This window comes from Carassius auratus, unplaced genomic scaffold (genome assembly GCF_003368295.1).
Source record: "Carassius auratus strain Wakin unplaced genomic scaffold, ASM336829v1 scaf_tig00023221, whole genome shotgun sequence".
Classification (NCBI taxonomy): domain Eukaryota; kingdom Metazoa; phylum Chordata; class Actinopteri; order Cypriniformes; family Cyprinidae; genus Carassius; species Carassius auratus.
In genome coordinates this window covers 174,411-200,992 of record NW_020525249.1, presented here as the reverse complement: position 1 = coordinate 200,992, position 26,582 = coordinate 174,411, and the positions used below count along the sequence as shown (strand labels likewise).

At 36.6% G+C, this 26,582-nt stretch overlaps 1 protein-coding gene and 1 pseudogene across 1 annotated transcript; both read left to right on the top strand.

Moving 5' to 3' along the window:
- Window positions 1-825: 825 nt before the first annotated feature.
- LOC113077800 (C3a anaphylatoxin chemotactic receptor-like) lies at window positions 826-4,485 on the top strand (annotated as a pseudogene).
- Window positions 4,486-15,588: 11,103 nt separating this feature from the next.
- LOC113077799 (C3a anaphylatoxin chemotactic receptor-like) lies at window positions 15,589-16,495 on the top strand. The gene has a single exon (XM_026250066.1). It carries the CDS (start codon window positions 15,623-15,625, stop codon window positions 16,493-16,495), a length of 873 nt encoding a protein of 290 aa, XP_026105851.1. The 5' UTR covers window positions 15,589-15,622.
- The last annotated feature ends 10,087 nt before the right edge of the window (window positions 16,496-26,582 follow it).

The window sequence follows — 26,582 nt, the reverse complement described above, 5'->3', positions numbered from 1 at the left end:
GGCCCATTCACCTCTGACCTCTAGCATCAACAAGGCATTTTCGCCCACAGGACTGCCACATACTGGATGTTTTTCCCTTTTCACACCATTCTTTGTAAACCCTATAAATGTTTGTGCATGAAAATCCCAGTAACTGAGCAGATTGTGAAATACTCAGACCGGCCCGTTTGGCACCAACAACCATGCCACGCTCAAAATTGCTTAAATCACCTTTTTTTCTCCATTCTGACATTCAGTTTGGAGTTCAGGAGATTATCTTGACCAGGACCACACTGCTAAATGCATTAAAGCAACTGCCATGTGATTGGTTGATTAGATAATTTCATTAATGAGAAATTGAACAGGTGTTCCTAATAATCCTTTAGGTGAGTGTATAATGTGTGTTGTAAAACCAAACAGAGAAAATCTCTTCAAGTACAGGCTAATGAACATTATATATGTTTGTGAAACTTTTTTTCTATGAATCTACAGTAAATACGCTAAAAGTCATTTTGTTCTGCTGATTTCTGTTGGAACTTTATTCTGAATAAAACCACAGTGCATCAAAACATTGTATTTGAATTTGATGGCAGTTTCCTAAAGCATATTTATGTTTGTGCAGTAGCTTATTCTTATTGAATGGTTATCCCTAAAAAGCAATAAAAAATAAAAATAAATAATAAGATAATAAAATGTGATTTATGTTACAAGTACAACATTTATAAAGATATTAGTTACACATGTAATCAGCTTAACTGATGGAATACAGTATATGGGACAAAACATGGGAACAGATCTTGATCTCTAAGATGTGTTTAAAAGAGCACACACAATCCTTTTTCTAATATGGCATTGGAATGGACTGGTAAAAGGGTGTTACGTGACAAGAATATAATATGATAAGTAAGTCTAAGAATGTGGTTGAAAATACCATCATTAGCCCAGAGAGATAACGTTCTGAGAGATGAGACTATAAGAGAGGAAGGATGCCCTCCCTTCACTGTCACTCTCTTCAGCCGCTTTGACTGACTGTGCGACTGCTGGCCTTTTCTTGCCAGAAAATAAAACTCAAAGACAAATGGTATATTTGTCTTTTATTCAGAAGGCTTTTCCCCCCAACAAGTTACTACTTGTTTCAGATTGTTCAGAGAACATTCAAAAGTCATGTTCCCATAGTGTTTGCAAAATTATAAAATGGAATGTGTCCTGACAGTTTGCGTAGTCAAAAACAATTTAAAAAATGTATAAAAAATAAATAAATAAAACATTCAGAAGTAACATTTTAATAGAAACAATGGCAACTTTAGCAAAATGTCAGCTGACTCGAACCCAGTTTTTTTATCATAAAATGTTGTCAATTAACAGTTGCAATGCAGAAAGACAAATAACACATAAATTACAAATAAAAAAGTTTCATAGAGTTGTGTATCTGCCCAGATTAGTCAGAATAACTCGCTGCTCAATCTTTTCTGTCATTGGGTTTTCATTGTAAAACGGATGTGTGACATGAGAAAAATCTTTTGCATGAGTCTATTGCTAAATAAATTGGCAGCCTTTATCATTATAGTTAAGGAAAATAAGACCATTGAATGCTGCGACTGACCAATCAGAATGTAAAAAATCAAATTGTTGAACTTGTTATGAAACCATATTTCAAAGTCGCTGGAGTACAGTTAGATACCAAGCAGTCTGCACCACTAAACCACCAGTAAAAAACAAAAGAACAAACAAACAAAAAAAACAATCTGTCTCTTCTTTAAAGCATGCATGGGAATGAAAACAACACAAATTTGTCTTCTCAACACTGCTGCAGGCGGATGCCCACCACCCACTGATGATGTCTGATAGCTGCAGCTACACCATGTTTGCTAAAGACACCACATTTAGGCCCTTATCACAACAAATCAGCCTTTACTAATGTAACACCAGACTATTCTGTCTGGTATAAAACCAACAGGACCAAGAAGACAGTGCGAGATCAAGACTCGACTTGTTCCAGTGAATCAACAGCTAAAAATGGGTATGTGTATTATTCATATTGCATGTTTTTTTAACTCTCAAAATGCAGAAAATGCAAAATTTTCTAAGAACGAATGAATGCACAAATGCAGAGTGATGTAAAAATTATATGAACAAGTCACAGCTAAACTTTTTTTCATTACTTAACATGTTAAATAAATAAACCAATTTCAGCTTCATTGTTTAAGTTTTATACGAGATTCAAACAGGCAAGATTCTTTTAGCTGAAATTACTTTTTCCAATTTGATTATACTCAAACAATATAACATAATATAGTAATACAAAATGTAGTAATATATATATATATATATATATATATATATATATATATATATATAAAAACGATGTCAAATTTTTATCATAATTGAAGATGGATATTATTATATCCATTTATATTATAAATGTATAAAACTGCACAGATTACAGATTAAGACGGTATTAAAGGGGTCATATGATGCGATTTCTAGTTTTTCTTTCTCTTTGGAGTGTTACAAGCTATTCATGAATAGATAAGACCCCTAAAGTTGCAAAGGCTAAAGTCTCAAACCCAAAGAGATATTCTTTAAGAAATCTATCACTTTTCAGAACAATGAGCTTTGTAAAAAGAACATTGCGTTTCAGAAAGGTGGGGCATAGAGAAGAAACAGTAGTATACAGTATGTGTAAAATAATGTGATTTTTTTTTTAGCTTAAACCACATAGACACATTTCATTTCACCAAATACACACAAAATGTTTTTTAGCAACATCACATGACCCCTTTGGATACAGTATGAACGCCAGACACTAGGGGAATATGTTGAAATTCAGTCTTCAAAATAACCGATAATTGCTGGCATGACAGCCTTGTAATACTGACCTACTGAATTTTATTTGGTCTCCTTTCCTTTATGCATTTTGAATTTTGATTGGTCTTCTTTACTGAATCTAACCACATTTACACAGCAAAAACAAGTTAATCTAGTTTTCCAAACTCGGCCGTTTCTGTGCTTATAGCACTTTTGGTTAGATGCTAACTGAATTTTGTTGCCTTGTACCTTACATGTGCAATGACAATAAAGTTGAATGTAATGTAATCTGAGTATTTTTTTTTTCACAGTTAATTAAGAAACGCATCTTTCACAATAAGTAATATTTTATCAGTAAAAATAAGTCATGAAAATGAATGTGTTTGCAAACGCTGGTCAGTATCTGCATGGTGCAGCTATTGATTGCCACAGCAATGGCCATAAAGCATGAGGTCAGTGGCAAAGTTTCATACTCAACAGTAAAAAAAATAAAAAATAAAAAAAAAAAGTCATATGGTCAAAAAAATTGAAATGAAACTTGTCAGTTTATTGAGAAAAAAAAAATAATAATAATATATAAATGACTTGAGAACAAAACTAAACACAATTTCATTTTAGATTTATTTTAGGTTTTTAATCATCAGAAGGTTAAACAAAATGTAATTTTGGTGTGATGTACTGCATGTAAAAATTATTTTTGCAATGATACCCAAAAATCAGCCCACGGTGTGGTTTCTCTCTTTCTTCTTTGTTTAGAAAACACCAGTTCTGGAGCTGAAAACATGACCGGAGGCACAGCACATAACACCACTGTGCAGCAAAAGGGATTTACAGGCTTTCAGATATTTTCATTATGCATTTTTATTGCCACCTTTGTAGTGGGTCTCATTGGAAATGGGCTTGTAATATTTCTCACTGGCTGCAGAATGAAGACGACCGTCAACTCCATTTGGTTTCTCAACTTGGCGATTGCAGACTTCATCTTCATGTTTTTTTCAATCATTTGTTTAGTTATTCTCTCAGTTTTGGGCCGGCAGCAGAGTCGATTAATGATTGACTATTTCTTCATGGTGTTACCATTAAATCAGTTTTCTAGCATTTCTTTTCTTGTAGTTATCAGTCTGGACCGATGCCTGTGCACATGGATGGTTGTTTGGGCTAAAAATAAACGAACTACACTTAAAGCCAAGATCATCTGCATAATTGTGTGGGTTACATCCATCAGCTGCAGCATTCCTTTCTATAAAAAAAATATGCCTCTGATTGCATTTAAATTTACAGTGGGCTTCCTCATCCCCTTTCTGATCATTGCTTTTTCATACATGGCTATTGGAGTACGAATCAAACGCCTGAAGAGGGGAAAACAGCTCAGGTTGTACCGGGTTATTATAACTGTAACTCTGGCATTTTTCATATGTTGGTTTCCATACTATGTTTGCATTTTTTCTTCAAAAATTCCAGAAGAAAATAAAAGGAGTGGCACTGACCAAGACATATGTAAGATTGTCAGTATTTACCTGGTTTGTCTAAACAGCTGTCTGAACCCCATTCTCTATGTGTTCATGTGTGATGAATATAAGAAGAAGCTTAAACAGTCTCTGCTGCTGGTGCTGGAGACGGCTTTTGCTGAAGATCATCTGGACTTTAAGGCAGACGCAAAAGAACAATCAGGACATGAAAACTCAACTGAAAATTTAGATATGTAGAAAACTATGATAGACCTGGACATAATCAAGCTTTATTGTTATTTATCTAGCAACTTCAACATTCATGTCTGATGCATAACTGTGTGTAATGTGTGTTGTGAAATTAATCAGAGAAACTATCTTAAAGTACAGGCTAATGCCCATTATACTGTAAATGTTTGGGAAACTTTTTATGAATCCAAATATGCAACAATCTAATTTTGTTCTGCTGATTTCTGTTTGAACTTTATTCAGAATAAAACCACAGTGTATCAAAAACATGTTAACTGAATTTAATGGTAATGTACTTTCCTAAAAAGCTACATTTTTTTTTATAAAATATCAAATAAGACAATCAATTATTCCTGGTACAAATTCAAAATATAAAGATACTGGTTAATAATTTAATCAGTTGAAATGATTGTACTTTATATCAAAAATATTTTTTTCTTTATATCAAAAAAAAAAAAAAAAACGATTATGGAATGTTTTATTTTCTAAATTGTTTTAGTTAGACGTTCATCTACAAAACAATTATATGTTACTACAAACCCGATTCCAAAAAAGTTGGGACACTGTACAAATTGTGAATAAAAACAGAATGCAATTATGTGGAAGTTTCAAATTTCTATATTTTATTCAGAATACAACAGATGACATATGAATTGTTTACTTTAAACTGAGAAAATGTATCATTTTAAGGGAACAATAAGTTGATTTTAAATTTCATGACATCAACACATCTCAAAAAAGTTGGGACAAGGCCATGTTTACCACTGTGTGGCATCCCCTCTTCTTTTTATAACAGTCTGAAAATCTGGGGATTCAGGTGACAAGCTGCCCAAGTTTAGGAATAGGAATGTTGTCCCATTCTTGTCTAATACAGGATTCTTGTTGCTCAAATGTCATAGGTCTTTGTCACATCTTCCTCTTTATGATGCGCCAAATGTTTTCTACACCCAGATCCTTCTTCTATGCAGCCAGGATGTTGTAATTGATGCAGTATGTGGTCTGGAGTTATCATGTTGAAAAATGCAATGTCTTCCCTGAAAGAGACGACGTCTGGATGGGAGCATATGTTGTTCTAGAACTTGGATATACCTTTCAGCATTGATGATGCCTTTCCAGATGTGTAAGCTGCCCAGATATGCAGGCTTCTGAACTGAGAACTGATAACAACTTGGGTTGTCAGTCTCTCCTTAATAATATGCATGGTACAGAAAACAAAACTGATTTCGTGCAGATGGCCACTGCACACTGTGATGATGTCTGATAGCTGCAGTTACATCAAGTTTGCTAATGACACCACGTTTTAGGCCCTTATCAGTAACAACTACAAATCAGCCTATAAGGATATAAAGATTCTCTGCTTATATAAAGCTAAAGCTGGACCAAGATCGAGTAGGTTTGCAAAAAAACACTTGTCCCATTCAGACACACCTCTGCATGTACACTAAAGTTAGGGAGGAACGTGCAAAGAAGCCATTGTGGTTTGACAACAAACTTCAAGGAATCAGTTAGAATCAATCAGAAACATACATTAAACACCCCTCAACATTTAGCAACTACAGCATTAATGTGTAAATGCAGTCTCAAAGAGAAAGCATAATTTTGTGAGATTCTTTATGAGCAGTAGGAGGAGTGGTATTTACATTTCCAATGTTTTCAGTGTGATATTTAAATTTGAAATTTTAAAATATATATTTATCTTGGGATTGGGTTAAAAAAAAAAGTCTGAACACGGTTTCAACCAAATACATACTGTATACTTTCTTATTATTTAAATGTAACCAACATTTAAGGTGTTGTAGTTGATATAAAGTTGATTGTATTTTATGTAGTTTGTTGCCTTCATTATCACGACTCAGAGGCAAGATGCAAGTGCAAGGTGGTTTAATGACAATGTATGAAGGTGGTCAGAAAAACAGCTCTGATGGTGGGTGATGCAGGGACCTCGGTGGACAACAGTGATGATAGAGAGAGACAGCGAATTCATGAACCGTGACATTCATAGCATTGTATCTTTTTGTGGAAAATATAACCAAAATCATCACATATAATTCTACCACATTATCGGCTGGCATGAATTTGGAGTCTTAGGTATATACCTTAAATTAACATGACTGGTTATAAAACGAAGACTTCGGTAAACTCTGTTTGGTTTCTCATCTTGGCATTATCAGTAATCAGTCTGGAACGATGCCTGTCCACGTGGTCTAAAAATAAAATAACCCAATATAAACCTGATAGGGGCAATAGACCCGCTCCAGCTATTCTACTAAATGAATGCATAGGCACTGGTGCAGTACATGGTCTCTTTATTTCTTTTCTCTTTAAAAAAAAAAAAAAAAAAAAAATATATATATATATATATATATATATATATATATATATATATATAAAAGGGGGACAGGACAACAAAATCAACAGAATCAAAACATCACTTAACTACAAAAACAAAATACAAATATGGCAATAATACGAGGGTCAGATTAGTTAGCCTACAAATCTTAGGCTGAAAGTAACCATCTCAGTTACTGTATTTCTACTGCAACTATGGAAACTTACAACCTTCACACGTACAACCCAATATATAACTATCAAACAAATCAATCAATAGTGTTATCATTGCATCACACCACACCCTAGTAACTGGGGTACTGTCTCACCAAATAAGAACCACCTTAAAGCAAAAAAAAAAAAAAAAAACACTTAAATATAAACATTCTGTACTGGGAAAACAGTGCTCAATGATTAGTTCCCATAAAAGTCGACCAAAACACAATTACACTTTTAAATACACATACATTTGTATATTATGATAATATACAATTTACATTGACCATAAATCAATCAATTAAACTTACAAAACATTAAAAACAAAATTCAATTATGTTTCCTAATTAAACTGGACACATTGTATCACATTAATCGACTGTGCTGCCAAATTTATTACTACAATTAAATAAGCAGAACACCCACTTAAAACAAAACCGCACTGTTTATGGCACATAATAAAATCTACCGACCTACCCCGATATTGTCAAGCACCTAAAAAGGGGGAAAACCCACGTTAAGAGATGTACAGTACAGCGAACAAATCAATGACTGCAATTGTTGCCGAATATTATAAGCCACACGTGCCTGATATACTCTTGTGTGAAGCCGCTCTCCACGCTCACACCAGTACAATGACAAACAACCATGTGTGAGACACACAATGTCACACCATACACCATTTAACTAATTTGGGCGCATATTACATGGCACACATCCCTCTGTGACATCACCCAAAAAAATTTATAACCACACCAACCTACTACATATATATTTATTTATTTATTTATTTATTTATTAATTGTGTTTTGGTTATAAAATGTTTAATTATTCAGGTTAATGTGTAAAATAAAGAGTTGAATGTCTCTGAGAATCTCATTATGCTGTCACGTTTGGAGGGAAGATTAGAAAAGCACACTGTATGTGTTCTTCCATTATAGACAATCGCCTGTGAGAGGAAAAAAATAGTAAATTGTGTAATTATTTACAATATATAATATTTTTAAGAAGACAAAGGTTTAAAATATATACTTTTACACTATATACACTCACCGAAAGGATTATTAGGAACACCTGTTCAATTTCTCATTAATGCAATTATCTAATCAACCAATCACATGGCAGTTGCTTCAATGTATTTAAGGGTGTGGTGCTGGTCAAGACAATCTCCTGAACTCCAAACTGAATCTCAGAATGGGAAAGAAAAGTGATTTAAGCAATTTTGAGCCTGGCATGGTTGTTGGTGCAAGACGGGCCGGTCTGAGTATTTCACAATCTGCTCAGTTACTGTGATTTTCACGGACAACCATTTCTAGGTTTTACAAAGAATGGTGTGAAAAGGAAAAAAAAATCCAGCATGCAGCAGTCCTGTGGGCGAAAATGCCTTGTTGATGCTAGAGGTCAGAGGTGAATGGGCCGACTGATTCAAGCTGATAGAAGAGCAACTTTGATTGAAATAACCACTCGTTACAACTGATGTGTGCAGCAAAGCATTTGTGAAGCTACGACACGCACAACCTTGAGGCAGATGGGCTACAACAGCAGAAGACCCCACCAGGTACCACTCATGTCCACTACAAATAGGGAAAAGAGGCTACAATTTGCACGAGCTCACCAAAATTGGACAGTTGAAGACTGGAAAAATGTTGCCTGGTCTGATGAGTCTGGATTTCTGTTGAGACATTCAGATGGTAGAGTCAGAATTTGGCGTAAACAGAATGAGAACATGGATTCATCATTCCTTGTTACCACTGTGCAGGCTGGTGGTGGTGGTGTAGTGGTGTGGGGGATGTTTTCTTGGCACACTTTAGGCCCCTTAGTGCCAATTGGGCATCGTTTGAATGTCACAGCCTACCTGAGCATTGTTTCTGACCATGTCCATCCCTTTATGACCACCATGTACCCATCCTCTGATGGCTACTTCCAGCAGGATAATGCACCATGTCACAAAGCTCGAATCATTTCAAATTGGTTTCTTGAACATGACAATGAGTTCACTGTACTAAAATGGCCCCCACAGTCACCAGATCTCAACCCAATAGAGCATCTTTGGGATGTGGTGGAACGGGAGCTTCGTGCCCTGGATGTGCATCCCAGAAATCTCCATCAACTGCAAGATGCTATCCTATCAATATGTGCCAACATTTCTAAAGAATGCTTTCAGCACCTTGTTGAATCAATGCCATGTATAATTAAGGCAGTTCTGAAAGCAAAAGGGGGTCAAAAACAGTATTATTATGTTGTTCCTAATAATCCTTTAAGTGAATATATATATATATAGAGAGAGTAAATCTAATTTTAAGTTATATTGTCTTTATAAATATTAGTATTGATTTGTATAAAATGTCTATGAAGTATTTATACAACCAAAGTAATAATATGGTAATATGATTTGCTTTGATGACAGTGACATTAAAGTGATGAAAAAGAAAGAAAGAGACACAACAGACTGTGAAGCAAAGCTTTAAAAACAATTGTTTTTAAATAATCTGTCTGATGAGTCTCCGGAGGCAGGGCCTGCAACACTTTCAGTTTAATCACAGAAACATAATAAAATTATGCATTTTAAATTTGGCTGAAACTTTTATCCAAATGCACCTTTATTAGTTAATGGTCCTAGCACCATGCTTAACTGTTTGAGCTACAGTAACATTATAGTTTTGCAGGAAAGACTCTGCACATGCCCAATGTGGTACCATATGCACATTCAAGATACCAGATAAAGATTTAATCATTTCATATTTTTGCCCCTTATCAGTAAAATGACAAATCATCCTTTAGAGATGTAGTACCATGCTTTGCTGTCTGGTATAAAAACAATAATCGGTCAACAGGACTGAGAAGACAGAGCAAGATCAAAACTTGCCTTGTCTCAGTACATCACCAGCTCAAAAAATGGGTAAGAACTGAATATGTGTATTAATCATATCAAATTTTTTTATGTTTTTCAAAAGTAAAATACATTCTCACTTAAAAGGCTAAGACATTTAGTAAGAAATCAAGGTTTAAATCCTGTCTCTGTGACAGAATATCTATGGTGGATATTGGAAATGTTTCTTCTTCTGATTCTTTAATTTGTGGTGTGCCTCAGGGATCAATTTTGTGCCCGCTTCTGTTTTCACTTTATCTGCTCCCTTTAGGACTTAATTTTCAGGAGCATAAAATGCGTATGATACTCAGATCTATCCCCTTTATAACACAATGATAATTATGACATATACCTCCTTGCAACTGTCTGGAAAAGGTTAGATCTTGGTTGGCTGCCAACTTTTTAACACTGAATAATTCTAAACCTGAAACAGTATATATATATATATATATATATATATATATATATATATATATTTTTTTTTTTTTTTTTTTTTTTTGTCTACCAGCCTCTGTTACACAGATTAATAATCAATTTGGCACTTTTTTCTGTGAATTAATGATGTATTATAATTATTGTTATGATTATTCATGAGTTAATATAACATATTATAAGGTTTTTTAGAATGCATTATGCATTATACAAGAAAAGGCTAGACAGATCAGCCCTCTCTGGTCTCCCCATCAAACTTCAAACACATCCCAAAGAGGAGTAATTGACCCCCATGACATGCACCACAGCCTAGCTGACCAGTGGCCTTGAGTGAGTGAAGGCCCAAGGCTTAGAGTAAGCCACGGCCTAGAGTGAGCGGAGGTTGACTTGAATGATCAGAGGCGAGCAGCTTGAGAACGGTGTGGCAGGCAGATTCTACGAAGGAGTGTATCTTGTGCTTGCAGCAACAACATGTGACAACCCCAGGGTGGATGCAGCTTCGTCCACGGTGAAAGCCGATTCGGCGAACTACAGTTTAAAGTTGATGTATTTACCATTCCAATTACCATTTTTCTTCACCAAAAAAGTACATACTTTAGGGGCCTAATAGTGGTTACTCTCTGCTCTCTTACATAACTATGTATTTTTATATATATATATATATATATATATATATATATATATATATATATAAAACCTAAAAACATCTACATTTAAAAAGACAAAACATTATTTCAGAAAAATTGGGAAGGGGTTGTTGATAAGGTAAAAGGAAAACTTGAAATAATGAAAAAAAAAGTGAAAAAGTGAGTGAAAGTGACATTCAGCCAAGTATGGTGACCCATACTCAGAATTTGTGCTCTGCATTTAACCCATCTGAAGTGCACACACACAGAGCAGTGAACACACACACTGTAAACACACACCCAGAGCAGTGGGCAGCCATTTATGCTGCAGCACCCGGGGAGCAGTTGGGGGTTCAGTACTTTGCTCAAGGGCACCTCAGTCATGGTATTGAAGGTGGAGAGAGAACTGTACATGCACTCCCCCCACCTACAATTCCTGCCGGCCCGAGATTTAAACTCACAACCTTTCGATTGCCAGTCCGACTCTCTAACCATTAGGCCACGACTTCCCTACTAATACTAATGAAATGGCTAATACCAAAGATTTCATTTAAAGGGAGAGTATTCATAGTGAATAATTTAGTAGCCTCCAGTCTTTGGCATTGGCTGGCCTGTTTGGATCCTCCTTCACAACTTCTAGTAGGGCAACTTTCTTTCTGGGACAATTTGCATTGGGTCCAGCAGGGTGTGCTGTTTTTACCTAAGGAGGAAGGTAGCGATGGTTTGGTACAATTGAAAAGAATAGCAGCATTTTGTTTGCAATTCTTACAAAGATTTCTGTATGGGTCGTTAGAAGATGGATGAGGGGCTGTTACACAGCGTTACACAACGTAACTGTCACCCGGCGATGGAAGAACTCTTGAAGCACCTCACCAAGGTGAGCATCCGCCAGCAACAAATTATGGAGCACATGGCCTCCCGGCAAGGGGAAACCGAACAGGAGCTCGTGGCGCTCCTTATGGCTGCCGGCGCACATACTCCGCTCCCTGACCCCCGTGTCCAGGCCACGCAGCTGCTGCCGAGGATGACATCCCACAATGACGTTACCACGTACCTCCAGATGTTTGAGACCGTGGCCACCCGGGAGGCTCTTCGGCCGCCAGCCCAGTGGTCTGCTCGACGTTGCCCGAAAGGCCTTGGAACAACAACCGGCCGTACACCGTACCACCATGGAACACGTGTGGGAGATGTGGGAGCGGATCTACCGTGTGATGCCCATCGTCCGGGAGCACCTCGTCAAGGAGCAACAGGCCCAGTAGCGACACTATAATCGGGCGGCCCAACCACGGGAGTTCCAGCGAGGAGACCATGTCCTGGTTCTGGTCCCTACGGCTGCCTGCAAGTTCTTGGCCACCTGGCAGGGGCCGTACACAGTCACCGAAAAAGTCTGCCCCGTTACATACCGAGTGTGGAAGCCCGGAAGACGGAGGAGGGACCAGCTTTATCACATTAACCTCCTGAAACGCTGGGTCTCAGTTCTCGGCCTACACCAAAGCGACTCCCGTGGTTGTGGACATGGACCCTCAACTCTCTGCCGCCCAGAAGGCCGAGCTGCAGCACCTGGTCATTTAATATTTTACTTTAATATATTCCACTTATATTTATGACTTTAGATGCATTTTTCTCAACGTTCACCTTTTTACTAAAGCCACTTGCTGCCGGTGAGCCTGGGTGCGAGGGCCCATTCATTGCTGCTTGCAGCTTTAATTCAAATATTCATTTTCTTTACTACCATTGTAGTATGTCTCATTGGAAATGGGCTTGGGTTTGTAATATTTCTGAGTGGCTGCAGAATGAAGACGACTGTCATCTCCATTTGGTTTCTCAACTTGGCAACTGCAGACTTCATCTTCATGTTGTCTTCAATCATAGATGATCTTTCAGTTTTGGGCCATTGGCACTTTTACTTCATGAGATACATTCTTCAAATAATGTTAACACTCAATCTGTTTGCTATTTTCTCTCTTGTACTTATCAGTCTGGATCGATGCCTGTGCACATAGATGGTTGTTTTGCTAAAAATGAACAAACTTCACTTAAAGTGGAAATGAAGCAGTCATTCGTAGTGGAGTATGAATCAAACACCTCAAAAGCAGCTCAGGTAATGTTAGCAAAATGTGAGGTGACGTACTGAGTTGTCATTATAAAATGTAAAATAGCAGCTGCAATTCAGCAAGACAAATACATTTACATTTACATTTAATCATTTAGCAGACGCTTTTATCCAAAGCGACTTACAAATGAGAACAATAGAAGCAGTCAGGTCAACAAGAGAACAACAACAGTATACAAGTGCCATGACAAGTCTCAGTTAGTCTAGTATAGAACGCATAGCCAGGATTTTTTTTTTTTTTTTTTTTTTTTTTTTTTTTTATTAAATGAACAAAGACAAGAAAAGGAAAAGTACTGGTGTTAGTAGGTTAAGTGCAGGCGAAAAAGATGAGTCTTTAGACGTTTCTTGAACATTAGTAAAGACTCAGCTGTACGAATTGGGATTGGGAGGTCATTCCACCAGCTGGGCACAGTCCAGGAAAAGGTCCGTGAGAGTGATTTAAATACCATATAAATGACAAATAAAAAAGTTTCATAGGGTTGTGTATCTTCCCCAGATTAGTTAGAATAACTCGCTGCTCTGTCTTGTCTGTTGGAGGTTGTCATTGTCCTCTTTGTGCCGCAATGTTTTTGGACTGCATTAGAAAATGGATGTGTGACGTGAGAAAAATCTATTGCATGAGTCTCACGCTAACTGCATGGGAGATGTCAGCCTTTATCTTTAAAGATGTCTTTCATGGTGTGAAGCGGCCTTTACTTTGAATGAGCTAACTGATATACACAACATAGAAATGAGAAAAATAAGGCTATTGGATGCTGCGATTGACCAATCAGAGTGTAAAAAATAAACATTTTTAACGTGTAATGAAACCATATTTCAAAGTAGCTTCAGTATAGTAAGATACCAAGCAGTCTGTACCACTAAACCACCGGTTAAACAAATATATATATATATATATATATATATCTGTCTCTTCTTTAAAGACCATCATGGAATGGAAACCTCACCACAAATTTTGTCTTCTCAACACTCTGCTGCAGACAGATGCCCACCACCCACTGATGATGTCTGATAGCTGCAGCTACACCAAGTTTGCTAATGACATCACATTTAGGCCCTTATCACAACAAATCAGCCTTTACTAATGTAACACCGGACTTTACTGTCTAGTATAAAACCAACAGAACCAAGAAGACAGTGTGAGATCAAGACTCGATTTGTTCCAGTGAATCAACAGCTCAAAAATGGGTATGTGTATTATTCATGTTGCATATTTGTTTAAATATACTCTCAGAGTGCAGTAAATGCTAAATTGTTTAAGATACAATAAATGCACACATACAGAGATCAAACAGGCAAGATTTTTTACAAATTAGCTGACATGACTTTTTCCAATTTGAATACACTCAAACATTATAATATAATATAATATAATATAATATAATATAATATAATATAATATAATATAATATAATATAATATAATATAATATAATATAAAGTGTTGTTGAATATATAAAAAACAATGTAAAATCTTCAAATTAATAAAACTGCACAGAATACAGATTAGGGAAATATTAAATAAACTTTTGGTATCCATGACACTAGGGGAATTTGTTGAAATGGAGTCTTGAAAATATAACTGATAATTTTATATTGGCATACTGCATTTTATATGGTCTTCTTTCCTTTATGCAGTTCGATTGGTCTTCTTTATTATATCTAGCCACATTTTTACAGCAAAAACAAGTCTTGAGTTTTTATTTTATTTTATTTCAATGTCTAGTTTTCCAAACTCAGCCGTTTCTGTGCATTATTGCTTTTTTCACAGTTCATTCAGAAACGCATCTTTCACAATTAGTAATATTTTCTCCATAAAAATCAAGTGATGAATTTTAATCTGTTTGTTCAACACTCTTGAAAATAAAGCTGCTTCGAAAGGTTCTTTACATAGAAGAACCAAGGATTTTTAAAGAACCATCTCTTACATTTGTATAATCTGAAGAACCTTAAAATGGTTCTTTGTGCCAAATATTTGTGAAATAGAAAGATTCTTCAGATGCTTCAGAAAGGTTCTTCACGTGTTAAAGGTTATTTATGGAACCATTTAGACAAAAAGGTTCTTCTATGGCATTGTGAGGCACATTTATTTTTAACTGTGAAACTCTGGTCAATATCTGGTACATCTATTGATTGCCACAGTAATGGCCATAAAGTGTGAGGTCAATGCCAAAAGTTTCATACTCAATAGTATAAAAAATTATAATAAACTTATCAGTTTTTTAAAAAAAGAAGACGTTTTGTTCCTCCACTCCTCCATGCATTTGATGCAATAAAATATCAAGATTAATCAGTATGACTTGAGAACAAAACTTTATTTCAGGTTTTTAATCACCAGAGGGTTAAACAAATTGCATTTTGGTGTGCATTACTGCATGCAAAAATTATTTTGCGCATGAGAAACACCCCAATGATAATATGATGCTTCCAAAACAGACCCAAAATCAGCCTCACTGTGTTTCTCTCTATTTCTTCTTTGTGTAGAAAACACCAGTTTTGAGGCTCAAAACATGACCAGAGTCACAGCACATCCCACCACTATCCAGGTTGTGGGAATGATCTTTCTTGCATGCATTTTCATTGCTACTTTTGCAGTTGGTCTCATTGGAAATGGGCTTGTAATATTTCTGACTGGCTGCAGAATGAAGACGACCGTCAACTCCATTCTGTTTCTCAACTTAGCGATTGCAGACTTCACCTTCCTGTTGTCTACAGTCTTAAATATTTTCTTAATTTTGGCCCAGAGTCAATTAGGTAAAATAACTAACAAATTATTTTCCTTTATATTCGGACTAAATCTGTTTGCTAGTATTTTCTTTCTTGTAGTTATCAGTCTGGACCGATGCCTGTGCACATGGTTGGTTGTTTGGGCTAGAAATAAACGAACTTTACTTAAAGCCAAGATCATCTGCATAATTGTGTGGGTTTCATCCATCAGCTGCTGCATTCCTTTCTTTACAGTTAATACGTTTACTCGTGCGTCTCTGGTCACATATCATTTTACAGTGGGCTTTCTCATCCCCTTTCTGATCATTGCATCTTCATACACAGCTATTGGAGTACGAATCAAACGCCTCAAAGGGGGAAAGCATCTCAGGACATACAGGGGCATTATAACTGTAACTCTGGCTTTTTTCATATGTTGGTTTCCATTCCATGTTTGCAATTTTTATGCAGTAACTGCACTAGGAAATAACTGGAGTGAAGTATTGTTGACAGCAATGTTTGTCTGTACCTACCTGGTTTATCTCAACAGCTGTCTGAACCCCATTCTCTATGTGTTCATGTGTGATGAGTATAAGAAGAAGCTTAAACAGTCTCTGCTGCTGGTGCTGGAGACGGCTTTTGCTGAAGATCATCTGGACTTTAAGGCAGACGCAAAAGAACGATCAGGACATGAAAACTCAACTGAACTGTTGGATATGTAGAAAACGGATCTCTAAATGATAAACCTGGATCTAATTCAGTATGTTTATAGTCCTTATCTAGCAAATTGTAAAAAAAACAGCAACTGCAAAATTCATGTTTGGAGCATGACTGTGTATAATGTGTGTTGTAAAACCAAACAGAGAACAAGTACAGGCTAATGAACATTATATATGTTTGTGAAACTTTTCATTAATCCAAAGCTCATTTTTTTCTGCTGATTTCTGTTGTTACTTTATTTTAAATAAAACCACAGTGTATCACAAAATCTTACCTGCATTTGATTGCAATTTCCTAAAGGATATTTCTGCTCTCACAATAGCAAATTCTTATTGAAGGGTTTTCCCTAAAAAGCAACAAAATAAATAACAAGAAAATAAATAAAATATGATTTCTGATACAAATAAAAAACTACAAAGATATTGGTTAACAATTAACAATTTAGTCAGTTTAACTAATGATATATGGGACACAATATAGGAAAAAATGGCAAAAAAACAAAACAAAAAAAACAACAACACTTTTTATGGAGCATTTTACTTTTGCTTTAGTTGGATGTTCATCTAATATTTTTTTTTAAATGTTACTTCTTGTTTCAGAAATGTTTTGAATGTTCTGAAACCATTCAAATGTAACATTTAAATGGGAACATAATGATAATGTTAGCAAAATGTCAGCTGACTGATACTGTGTTTTAATCATAAAAATAGTGTAAAATGTCTGCGGTTGTCAGTTTACTCTTGGAGTAACATCAGTATATTCTTCTTATACTGATCAGTATAAGAAGAAGCTTAAACAGTCTCTGCTGCTGGTGCTGGAGACGACTTTTGCTGAAGATCATCTGGACTTTAAGGCAGACGCAAAAGAACGATCAGGACATGAAAACTCAACTGAATTGTTAGATATGTAGAAAACTGTTCTCTAAATGTTAAACCTGGATCTAATCCTCAGGTCCTTACACTGGCTTCCAGTTACATTTAGGATTGATTTTAAAGTACTTTTACTTGTTTATAAATCACTCAACGACCTAGGACCGAAATATATTGCAGATATGCTCACTGAATATAAACCTAACAGAGCACTCAGATCATTAGGATCAAGTCAGTTAGAAATACCAAGGGTTCACACAAAACAAGGGGAGTCCGCCTTTAGTTACAATGCTGCCCAGAGCTGGAAAAAGCTTCCAGAAGAGATCAGATGTACTAAAACACTAGCCAAATTTAAATCTAGACTCAGAACTCATCTGTTTAACTGTGCATTTATTGAATGAGCACTGTATTTTACAGTACTTGTATTTTTACTGTAGTTTTAAAATTGCTTGTTTTATTTTTGTTCATGATTACTTTATTTTATTTTATGTAAAGCACTTTGAATTACCATTGTGTATGAAATGTGCTATATAAATAAACTTGCCTTGCCTTTTCACCACAATGTTTTTTTTTTTTTTTTACTGCGTGAGAAAGTGAACGTGTGGTGTGAGAAAATCAATTGCATGAGTGTCATGCTATATTCATGAGAATTGGCACCCCTTTATCATTATAGTTATCTTTCATGGTGTGAACATGCTTTTACTTTGAGCTGACACATATACATGATGTGGAATTTAATAAATATTAGACTGCTGGATGCTGCAATTGGCCGATGTGAAAAATAAATATTATGAATATGTTGTGAAGCTGTACTAAAGTAAGTAATCTACATCTCTAAACCACAAACAATGCCGATCTTCAATTAGAATCGGCAAAAAATGCATCATAAAAAAAAAAAAAAAAAGACTCAAAATTGGTTTCTCAACCCTCTGCTGCAGGCAGATGCCCACCATTGTGATGATGCCTGATAGCTGCAGCTACAACAGGTTTGCTAATGAAATTACATTTTAGGCCCAGTATTAGTTATCAGTAATAACAACAAATCAGCTTTTTATATGCAGTACCAGGCTTTGCTGTTTGGTATAAAATCAACAGTCTGTCAAAAGGACCAAGAAGACAAGAAGTGCAAGATCAAGACTTGGCTTGTCCCAGTGTATCAACAGCTCAAAAGGGTATGTGTTATTCATTTTACATGTTTTTGTAACTCTAAGACTGTAGTAAATGCAAAACTGTTTTACAGTGCATTGTAAAATATATAAATATATAAATATATATATATATATATATATATATATATATATATATATATATATATATATATATATATATATATATATATATATATAGTTATTTGTCATTTAACAATTCAAAAATAAGTTGTTGAAATTAGTTTTTCCAATTTGGTTACACTCAATAGTATTAAAATAGCAGTGGTGGCTCATGGGTTTTAAAATGAAGGAGGCACACTAATTGTATTGGTCTGGGGATCCCTGCCGATTTTTATTATTAGGGGTTCAAGTATGCAGTGCTGAAACCCCATTGTAATTATTAGGATTTTTTACACTTTATTTATTTTTTATTATTATAAAACTGATCATGCATACCAAACTGTAAGGCCTAGAGAGCTGAAAATAAGTCAAAATGTAGTAATCTGCCTCGCTACTCAGGCGCAAAGACCTGGCCCAATCGGCCTGTGGGGGCACTACAGCGATCAAAAACACGTAAGTGCTCATAAATCCTAAATCGCTTGCCATAGACTCAAAAAAAAAAAAAAAATGATATTAATGGATTCCTTGGGTCAAGTCAAATTAAAAATGGTCAGTCTGATTTGGGGTCTGGGAGGACTCCGACAAATTTTCGACAAATTTCCGACAAATTTGAATTATATCCAAAACCTAATTTTTTTAACTTTTAGTAGTACGTTCTTTACCAAATCGGAATCAAACCACTGCAGAAATATTCTCTGGACAGTGAATATCAATAATTATATATATTTTTTAAAGAATTTAAATTAGGACTCGCTTTGGATTATCTAAAAAAAAAAATGGCGACCATTGGCTAATGAAATCTGAGCAACTATTTGACAAGGTTAATGGAGGCCAATCAGAACGAAACATGGCATGTTTGACTCATGTCCCTAAAGGTTTGTAAGAATGTTGAAAGAAATCAGCCACTAGCTGGCACTAATGACTTCTATGGCTTATTAATCACGTGGTGTTACACTTTGCATATAATTTGATAGAACTCCTCATAATGAGAAACTTTGCCTCATGAACCATTGCTGTAAATAAAATTGTTCATTAAATATGTTAAAAACCAACTTTTGCAAACTAGTCCTAGGTTTTTTGCTTTTCACTGTTGTCAATCAAAGTGATATTTAAGCATTTGAGATTATAAAAAAAAAAAAAAAAAACTTTTGAGAACAAGTCCTCAGTTGAAAATCAGTTACTGAAAATCAATAAGACCCCTGCAGTACAACTCTCTGGACTCTCTGGGTCAATGATTATCCAAAAAAATAAAATAAAAAATAATAATAAAAATAATTTTAATATGTTCTTTACATAGTGTACCCAAAGGCCTATAAATATTAAAAGAAAGCCCACAGATTCTCAAAACTGTAAAATGATGCATAATTTCATTCTAAACAAGAAAGTAAAATTCAAGAGAGATGGGGCCAAAAATAACACTATAATAGTATTAAAGGTTAAATACACAGTGTTGTATAAGAAATCGAAATTTATAACCACTAGATGGCAGCGGAAGACTACTAATGGGCTTATTAAACTCCAAAACAGTACTGTTCATAGGGTTACTCATGGATTCATGCTCAAACATTAGAACAAATTTAGTCAAAGTTAACCCCCCCATCGGACATAATTAAGTTTTGTAATTATTTGTAAATTACAATAACAAATGTAATTTATTAACTTGTCCAACTACCATATTTTTCGGACTATAAGTCACACCTAAGTATAAGTCGCATCAGTCCAAAAATACGTCATGACGAGGAAAACAACATTTATAAGTTGCATTTATTTAGAACCAAGAACCAAGAGAAAACATTACCGTCTGCAGCCGCGAGAGGGCGCACTATGTTTTCAGTGTAGACTACAGGAGCACTGAGCAGCATAGAGCGCCCTCTCGCGGCTGTAGACGGTAATGTTTTAACTTTAACCTCAATGGTAAACAGGCCCAGCCAGCAATGACATGTGGGGCCCAAATGGGTTAACTGCGGGTTCCATGGTTACTGTGTGGGCATGGGCTTTGGCTGGGTGAAATCAGCGGGTCCCATGTAGGTTTTGTAGTATGAGTCCTACATAGGAAGCCCATATGAGCTGATTACATGGGCCCCATAAGGGACAGGCATGGGCCAATTGGGCATGGGTTTGAACTGAGAACACATATATGGGTCCTGCATAGCATATTTATGGGTCCAAGTGGGCATGGGTTTGAACTGGGAACACACATATGGGTCTTGAATGGCATATTTATGGTCCAAGGGGGCATGGGTTTGAATTGGGAACACATATATGGGTCTTGAATGGCATATTTATGTGCTAAGTTGGGTTTCAACTGGGAACACATGGGTCCTGCATGGCAGAGGCGCAAAGTATCTATGTAGGCCTATTGAGTTATGCAATTACTTACTGTACAAGTTTTAGTAACTTGTAGTAACGCTACATGTAGGCTAATCAAGCATGTTGAGATTGAGTAATTGTAACTCAATACATATCAAGTCACGCTAGTCACCAAAGAACAAACATTGCATACATGTATATATTTTGCCAAAACAATCCATCAGTCATTTTTGTTAGTCGTGCAGAAAATAAAAAAATGTAACTTCCCAAAAATGTAAAAAAAAAAAAACATCAAAATAGGTCAAAGTTTATGCTGTGTTGAATTATGCTGATTAGTGGACTCTCAGAAAGGTTGCAGGCCTACCGTAACAATTCTAATAATAATCCAGTCCCAGACTCCTGGTCCCTTGGGGCAGAAACACATATTTAGACAACTAGGGATGCTCGATATTATTGGCCGATATTTGCTTTAAAATTCAATGTCGGTAAATATTGGTATCGGTTAAAGATCCTTACAGAGCCCACTTTAAGTGGGCTCACGGTTGAATCCTGGTGCAAGCCACTTTAAACTTAAGTGGATAAGACACATGCCTCTGGTGTGGGAGACCTGGGTTTGAATCCACTGTGAGACACCAATGTGTCCCTGAGCAAGACACTCCAGAGGCGTTCGACCTCTGACATAAATAGCACTTGTAAGTCGCTTTGGATAAAAGCATCAGCTAAATGAATAATTGTAATATAAATGTAAACTCCTTTAGGCAGGTGGGGCCCAAATGGGTCTGTCATGAATTGCCCAGTTAAGATCCCACATAACACCCTTTTAAAGCCCATCTGGGCATCCACGGCTGGATCCTGGGAGCAAACCCACTTTAGACATGAATTGCCCAATTAAGACCTATGCAGTACCCTTACAGGTTCCACTTTTAGTACGTCTGGGCTTCCATGGCTTCCCCCAATATGGATCCCGGGTGCAAGCCCATAATGGGGCCCACATTTGCCGCCCATGAAGCCCTCATCTGGGCCCCACATGTCATTGCTGGCTGGGGGGAGAGTGTCGCTTCTGTCATTGTCGTCCTGAGCTCATACTTCAGTCATTTGAAAAAAACTTTCGATCCCTGGAACATTTTGAATTGTAGCTAAACGTCTAGCGTCCTTGTCTTTCTTTAACTTTCTTTTTGCAAAACCACTCAATTGACTTCTGTCCATTTTGATTCATTTTCTTTAGCCGTTAAAAAAAATTATACATTTGCGCGTACTTGTTGTGGGCCAACTCAACTCTGACAGATTGGGGGGACTGATAGTGGTCATGTAATCTTTATGTATTTCTAATTTTTTATTATTATTATTATTGTTATTATTATTATTATTATTATTATTATTTAGTGTTCATAAACGAGTTATGTATGGTCTTTCAAGAATTTCAAGTTAATAATAAAACAATTTACGAAAAATATTTTTAAAGCTTGTGTCATGTGGTGCCCCCCTAGTTGCTGTGAATGGTTGGTACACCTGGGCACTGGCCCAAGTGCCCTTATGGATAATCGGGCTCTGTTTCAAAGAAAACGTACTTTCAGGGACAGGGCAGACCCATTGGCTTTTTTGTGACAACTATGAGCGGTATAGATTCTTGAGGCAAGGGATAGCATATATTTGTAGATTACTGAGCCCACACATCGCACATAGCACACGGCGCAAAAAAGTGCTCACAGTCCCGCAGACTGTGTGCATTGCACTTCGCTTTTTTGCCAGCGGAACATTTTTGTACACAGTTGGAGATGCAGAGAATATCAGCAAAGCATCTGTTTGCCTCTCTGTACGAATTGTGTACCTGTCTTTAAAAAAAAAAATACTCAATGTGCTCATCACCTTCCCTGGCCACATAGCGATTTGTACTATAAAACAGGCCTTTTATGGAATCGCTGGTAAGTTCAAATAATAGGCTAAAATGGAAATATTTATTTTCTGTTAATGTCAGACATGGCAATTGAAAGACAAACACTTAACTTTTGTAGCTTTCCCAAATGTTATCGGAGCTCTGGACTGCACCCACGTGCGCATAAAGCGTCCGATCTGGTCCGCATGAAGCAGATTTCGTTAATCGGAAATCATTACACAGCATCAATATACAGGTACAGTCCCACTGAGTTGACATTAGGCTACTACTGTAGAACCGATTGTTCTTTACAATAAGCTGGGAACCAGTGTTCTGTTCATTACAAATGCATTAACAATCCTCATTATTTATCTATGTAAGTCCAGTGTAGTGACCTACATTTTTAATTATTTAGATGATTTGTGATGCAGATTGCATCATCACAAATGTAGAGGCAAAATGGCCTGGCTCAGTGCATGATTCCAGAATCTTTCGGGCCTCTTCTCTTTCCCGCCAACTGGCACAAGGTATGTTAGTCACTTAACATATGGCAAAAACTACAGCTTTAAAATAACTTCACGAAATTCAATGTTAATAATATATATATATATATATATATATATATATATATATATATATATATAAATATATATATATTTATATAATCGATCGATTCAGGTGAATTCTCAGGAGTTTTGTTGGGAGAGAAGGGATATGCATGCCTGCCTTATCTCTTGACTCCCTATCAGGAGACGCAGACAGCACAACTACATTATTGCCCATGCACGCACAAGAGCTCATTTGGGCTCATCAAGTCAGGGTTTCAGTGCCTAAATTTCCTCAGAGTGACATTGTAGTTGCATGTCTTGTGCTACATAACATTGCCTGTCTGAGGAGAGAGAGGCAACCAAGGATTGTAGAGGAAGACTGGGACATTGAATCATAAACAATCATAATAATAATGGAAATACACACTATTTAGCACCTCACAGGTAGGCTTTTAAATATATAATGTGCAAATCTGTGCCTACCTCCTTGAACATACTGACACAGTCTCCTCATCCTCCTGTATATGGGCCTTCAGCCTGAAACCATTAATTAAACTCAGTTTAATAAAATCACCACTTGACAATTAATCAGTGCTTTAAACTCATACTGTCTTACTCACAGGGTTCAGCATGATGTCTGGTGGATCCAGCAAGCACACAGAATTTGGCATCACTATGAAACGAAAAGATCTGGTTAGGAATGCAAGAATAAAAATAATTAAATAAAAAACACCTTTTAAGTAGTCATTTCTTAATGGATTCAGATACTGTTCCCCCCTCTGTTCTCTCAATGACAGGCCTCCCTTTGTTCATTTCTAATGCCAGCTCCTCTGCGGGAGTAAAGTTGGCTGTCGGTGGCCCTCCCCCAGTGCCAGCAACCTCACTCTTCTTTTTGGCAGCTGCAATAAACATCATGAGACTGGACAGTTGTAACATCAAGCTGGTCATGTTTAAGTACTTAGACTATAATTACCATTCTGAAAAATATTTTAATATTTTATTTTCACCTGCTGCCATGTTCTTTTTTCTTCACTTAAATTGCTGCTGTAAAAGTTAGTTACACACACACACGCACTTACTGCAATGTGTTGTGGCAAATATTTAATTGCATTTTAGTAAAATAAAGTACATTTTGTACATTTAATGTTAGTGAAAATGTACATTTCATATTAGTTGCTACTTACGCATTGAGAATATCAGCAATTTCCTGCCAGCCTTTATCTCGTTTTATTAATAGCTGCGGTATTCCCTTTTTGGTAATCACGTTTAAATTCTTTGTAAGTCTCGAGAAGCAAACGCTGCTCAGTCGCAGTGAACATCGCTGCTCTTTCTTTCCCCTTAGTTGCCATGATAAATTGATGAATCCATGCTCCACTATCAGGGCTTCTTAAGAATAGCGTGCACGTGCAATTATCTAGACAAGATAAACCCATATCAAATTAGTGAGATTGTGTGAACTTCAATTATCTTTTATGGAACCACTTTAGCCCCAACTTATTTGTTAGGCTCATTCAAGTCCGGTTTTGGAGTTTAATCCCAGCTTTTCTAAGCGTCTTTTATGGAACAACCCCCAGGTGCAGTTGGACATTTTTTTTTTTCCTTTTTCCTTTACCACACCAAAACCAGGGACAGAAAACATTTTAAATTGATTTTTCATATGGCAGTTCCTTTACTTGTCTATTAATATATTAATAACTATTAACTAACTATTAATTAACATCCACAAGTAGGTAATATTTGCCACAATAAGCTCATAAACACAATAAGCTTTTTTTGTTCCAACTGTACCCATGTCTGATACAGTTGGAACAGTACCCTAGTACAGTTGAGACACCCATCCGTAATGCTGTACATCTGCCTAACCATGTCATTGCAAATGTAAAATACCTTTAAAAATGGTAATTTTTAATTTTTAAATTTTAATTTCCATTCAGTATTTTATTTGATTATTTGTTTAGTTAAAAGAAGTTCATTTGTAAAATGAAACATTGTACAAAACATTGTACAGTAATGACAAACAGCAATAAAATATTTAATTTCAGTTCATCATTTTATAATTAACAGTTGAAAAGTAGAGTAGCAGTAAAAAAAAAAAAACAATTGCAAACAATAATAACAAGTGCAAACAAAAACCTAATATACATAATAACACAAAGTAGTGCAACTAAAATGTTCGGCAATAGGAATATAGTGCGGGTACATTTGGTTCATTGTGTCTCAACTGTACCCCGCTCACCACATGTAAGTTACTCTTAACAGTCATGTAAGCATTACAAGCTATTCAATTTGGAAGGGATGTGGTGAAGTGAAAAACTTGCCTTGGAAAAAAACTGTCTAAGGTTATGTATGTTACCCTGGTTGCTCGAAGGAACAAGATGCTGCGTCAAGGATGCTTTGGAGAACGCCTCCAGCATGACGTCTCTGAATAACGTGTGTAATCAATCCAATGGATGGGCGAGATGTCATAGGCAGATGACATCCGAGACCAGGAAGCACAAAAGGATGAGCGGCAAAGCCGGCAACCAGCCTCAAAGGATGAAGCAAGCGCCGGCCAAAGATGCCGGAAATGTGGCACTGCGACGCAGTATCTCGTTCCTTCGAGGAACCAGGATTACATACGTAACCTTAGACTGCTAACTATTACATACGTAACTCGAGCTGCGTTAAGGATGCTTTTGGGTATGAAAATGCCCACGCCACCAGACTTTCAAATCTCTGCCTAGTGTGGAAGAGCACAGCTAAAGCAAGAGAAGGAGACAGGAGCCTGACAGTAATCGGGGACAACCCGTCTAATGGCCAAATTTCAGAAAGAGTGAGTCTTGACCCCCAAGAGAGATCAGAGGACTCGAGGCTTAGGATAGCATCCTGAACACCGCTTAGCATAAGCTTCTTCTGGCTGGAGGGCCTCAGCGCACCATGGAGGAAACATGAAACCAGATGGTTTCTGCCCACTGACTGGACACTGAGAGGGGTGCGGTAGGCTGCCATGGTCGCCACGTAGAACTTCAGGGTGGAGTGGGTCAACCCTGTGGAGAGCCTGCAGTTAGAAAAGTGAAAAGATTCCACTTCAAGTCATACAATTTCCTCATTGAGGGATCTCTGGATTGGAGAATGGTCTCAACAACCTCGGTTGAGAGACTGGAAGCTAATAGTTTTGCCTCCTCAGAGACCACACCTACAGCCTCTAAGCTCCATGCAGGGGTGCACCCTCTGCCTGTGAG

Coding starts and splice junctions, on each gene's coding strand:
- LOC113077799 (XM_026250066.1), top strand. CDS start 15,623: ATGATCTTTCTTGCATGCATTTTCATTGCTACTTTTGCAGTTGGTCTC.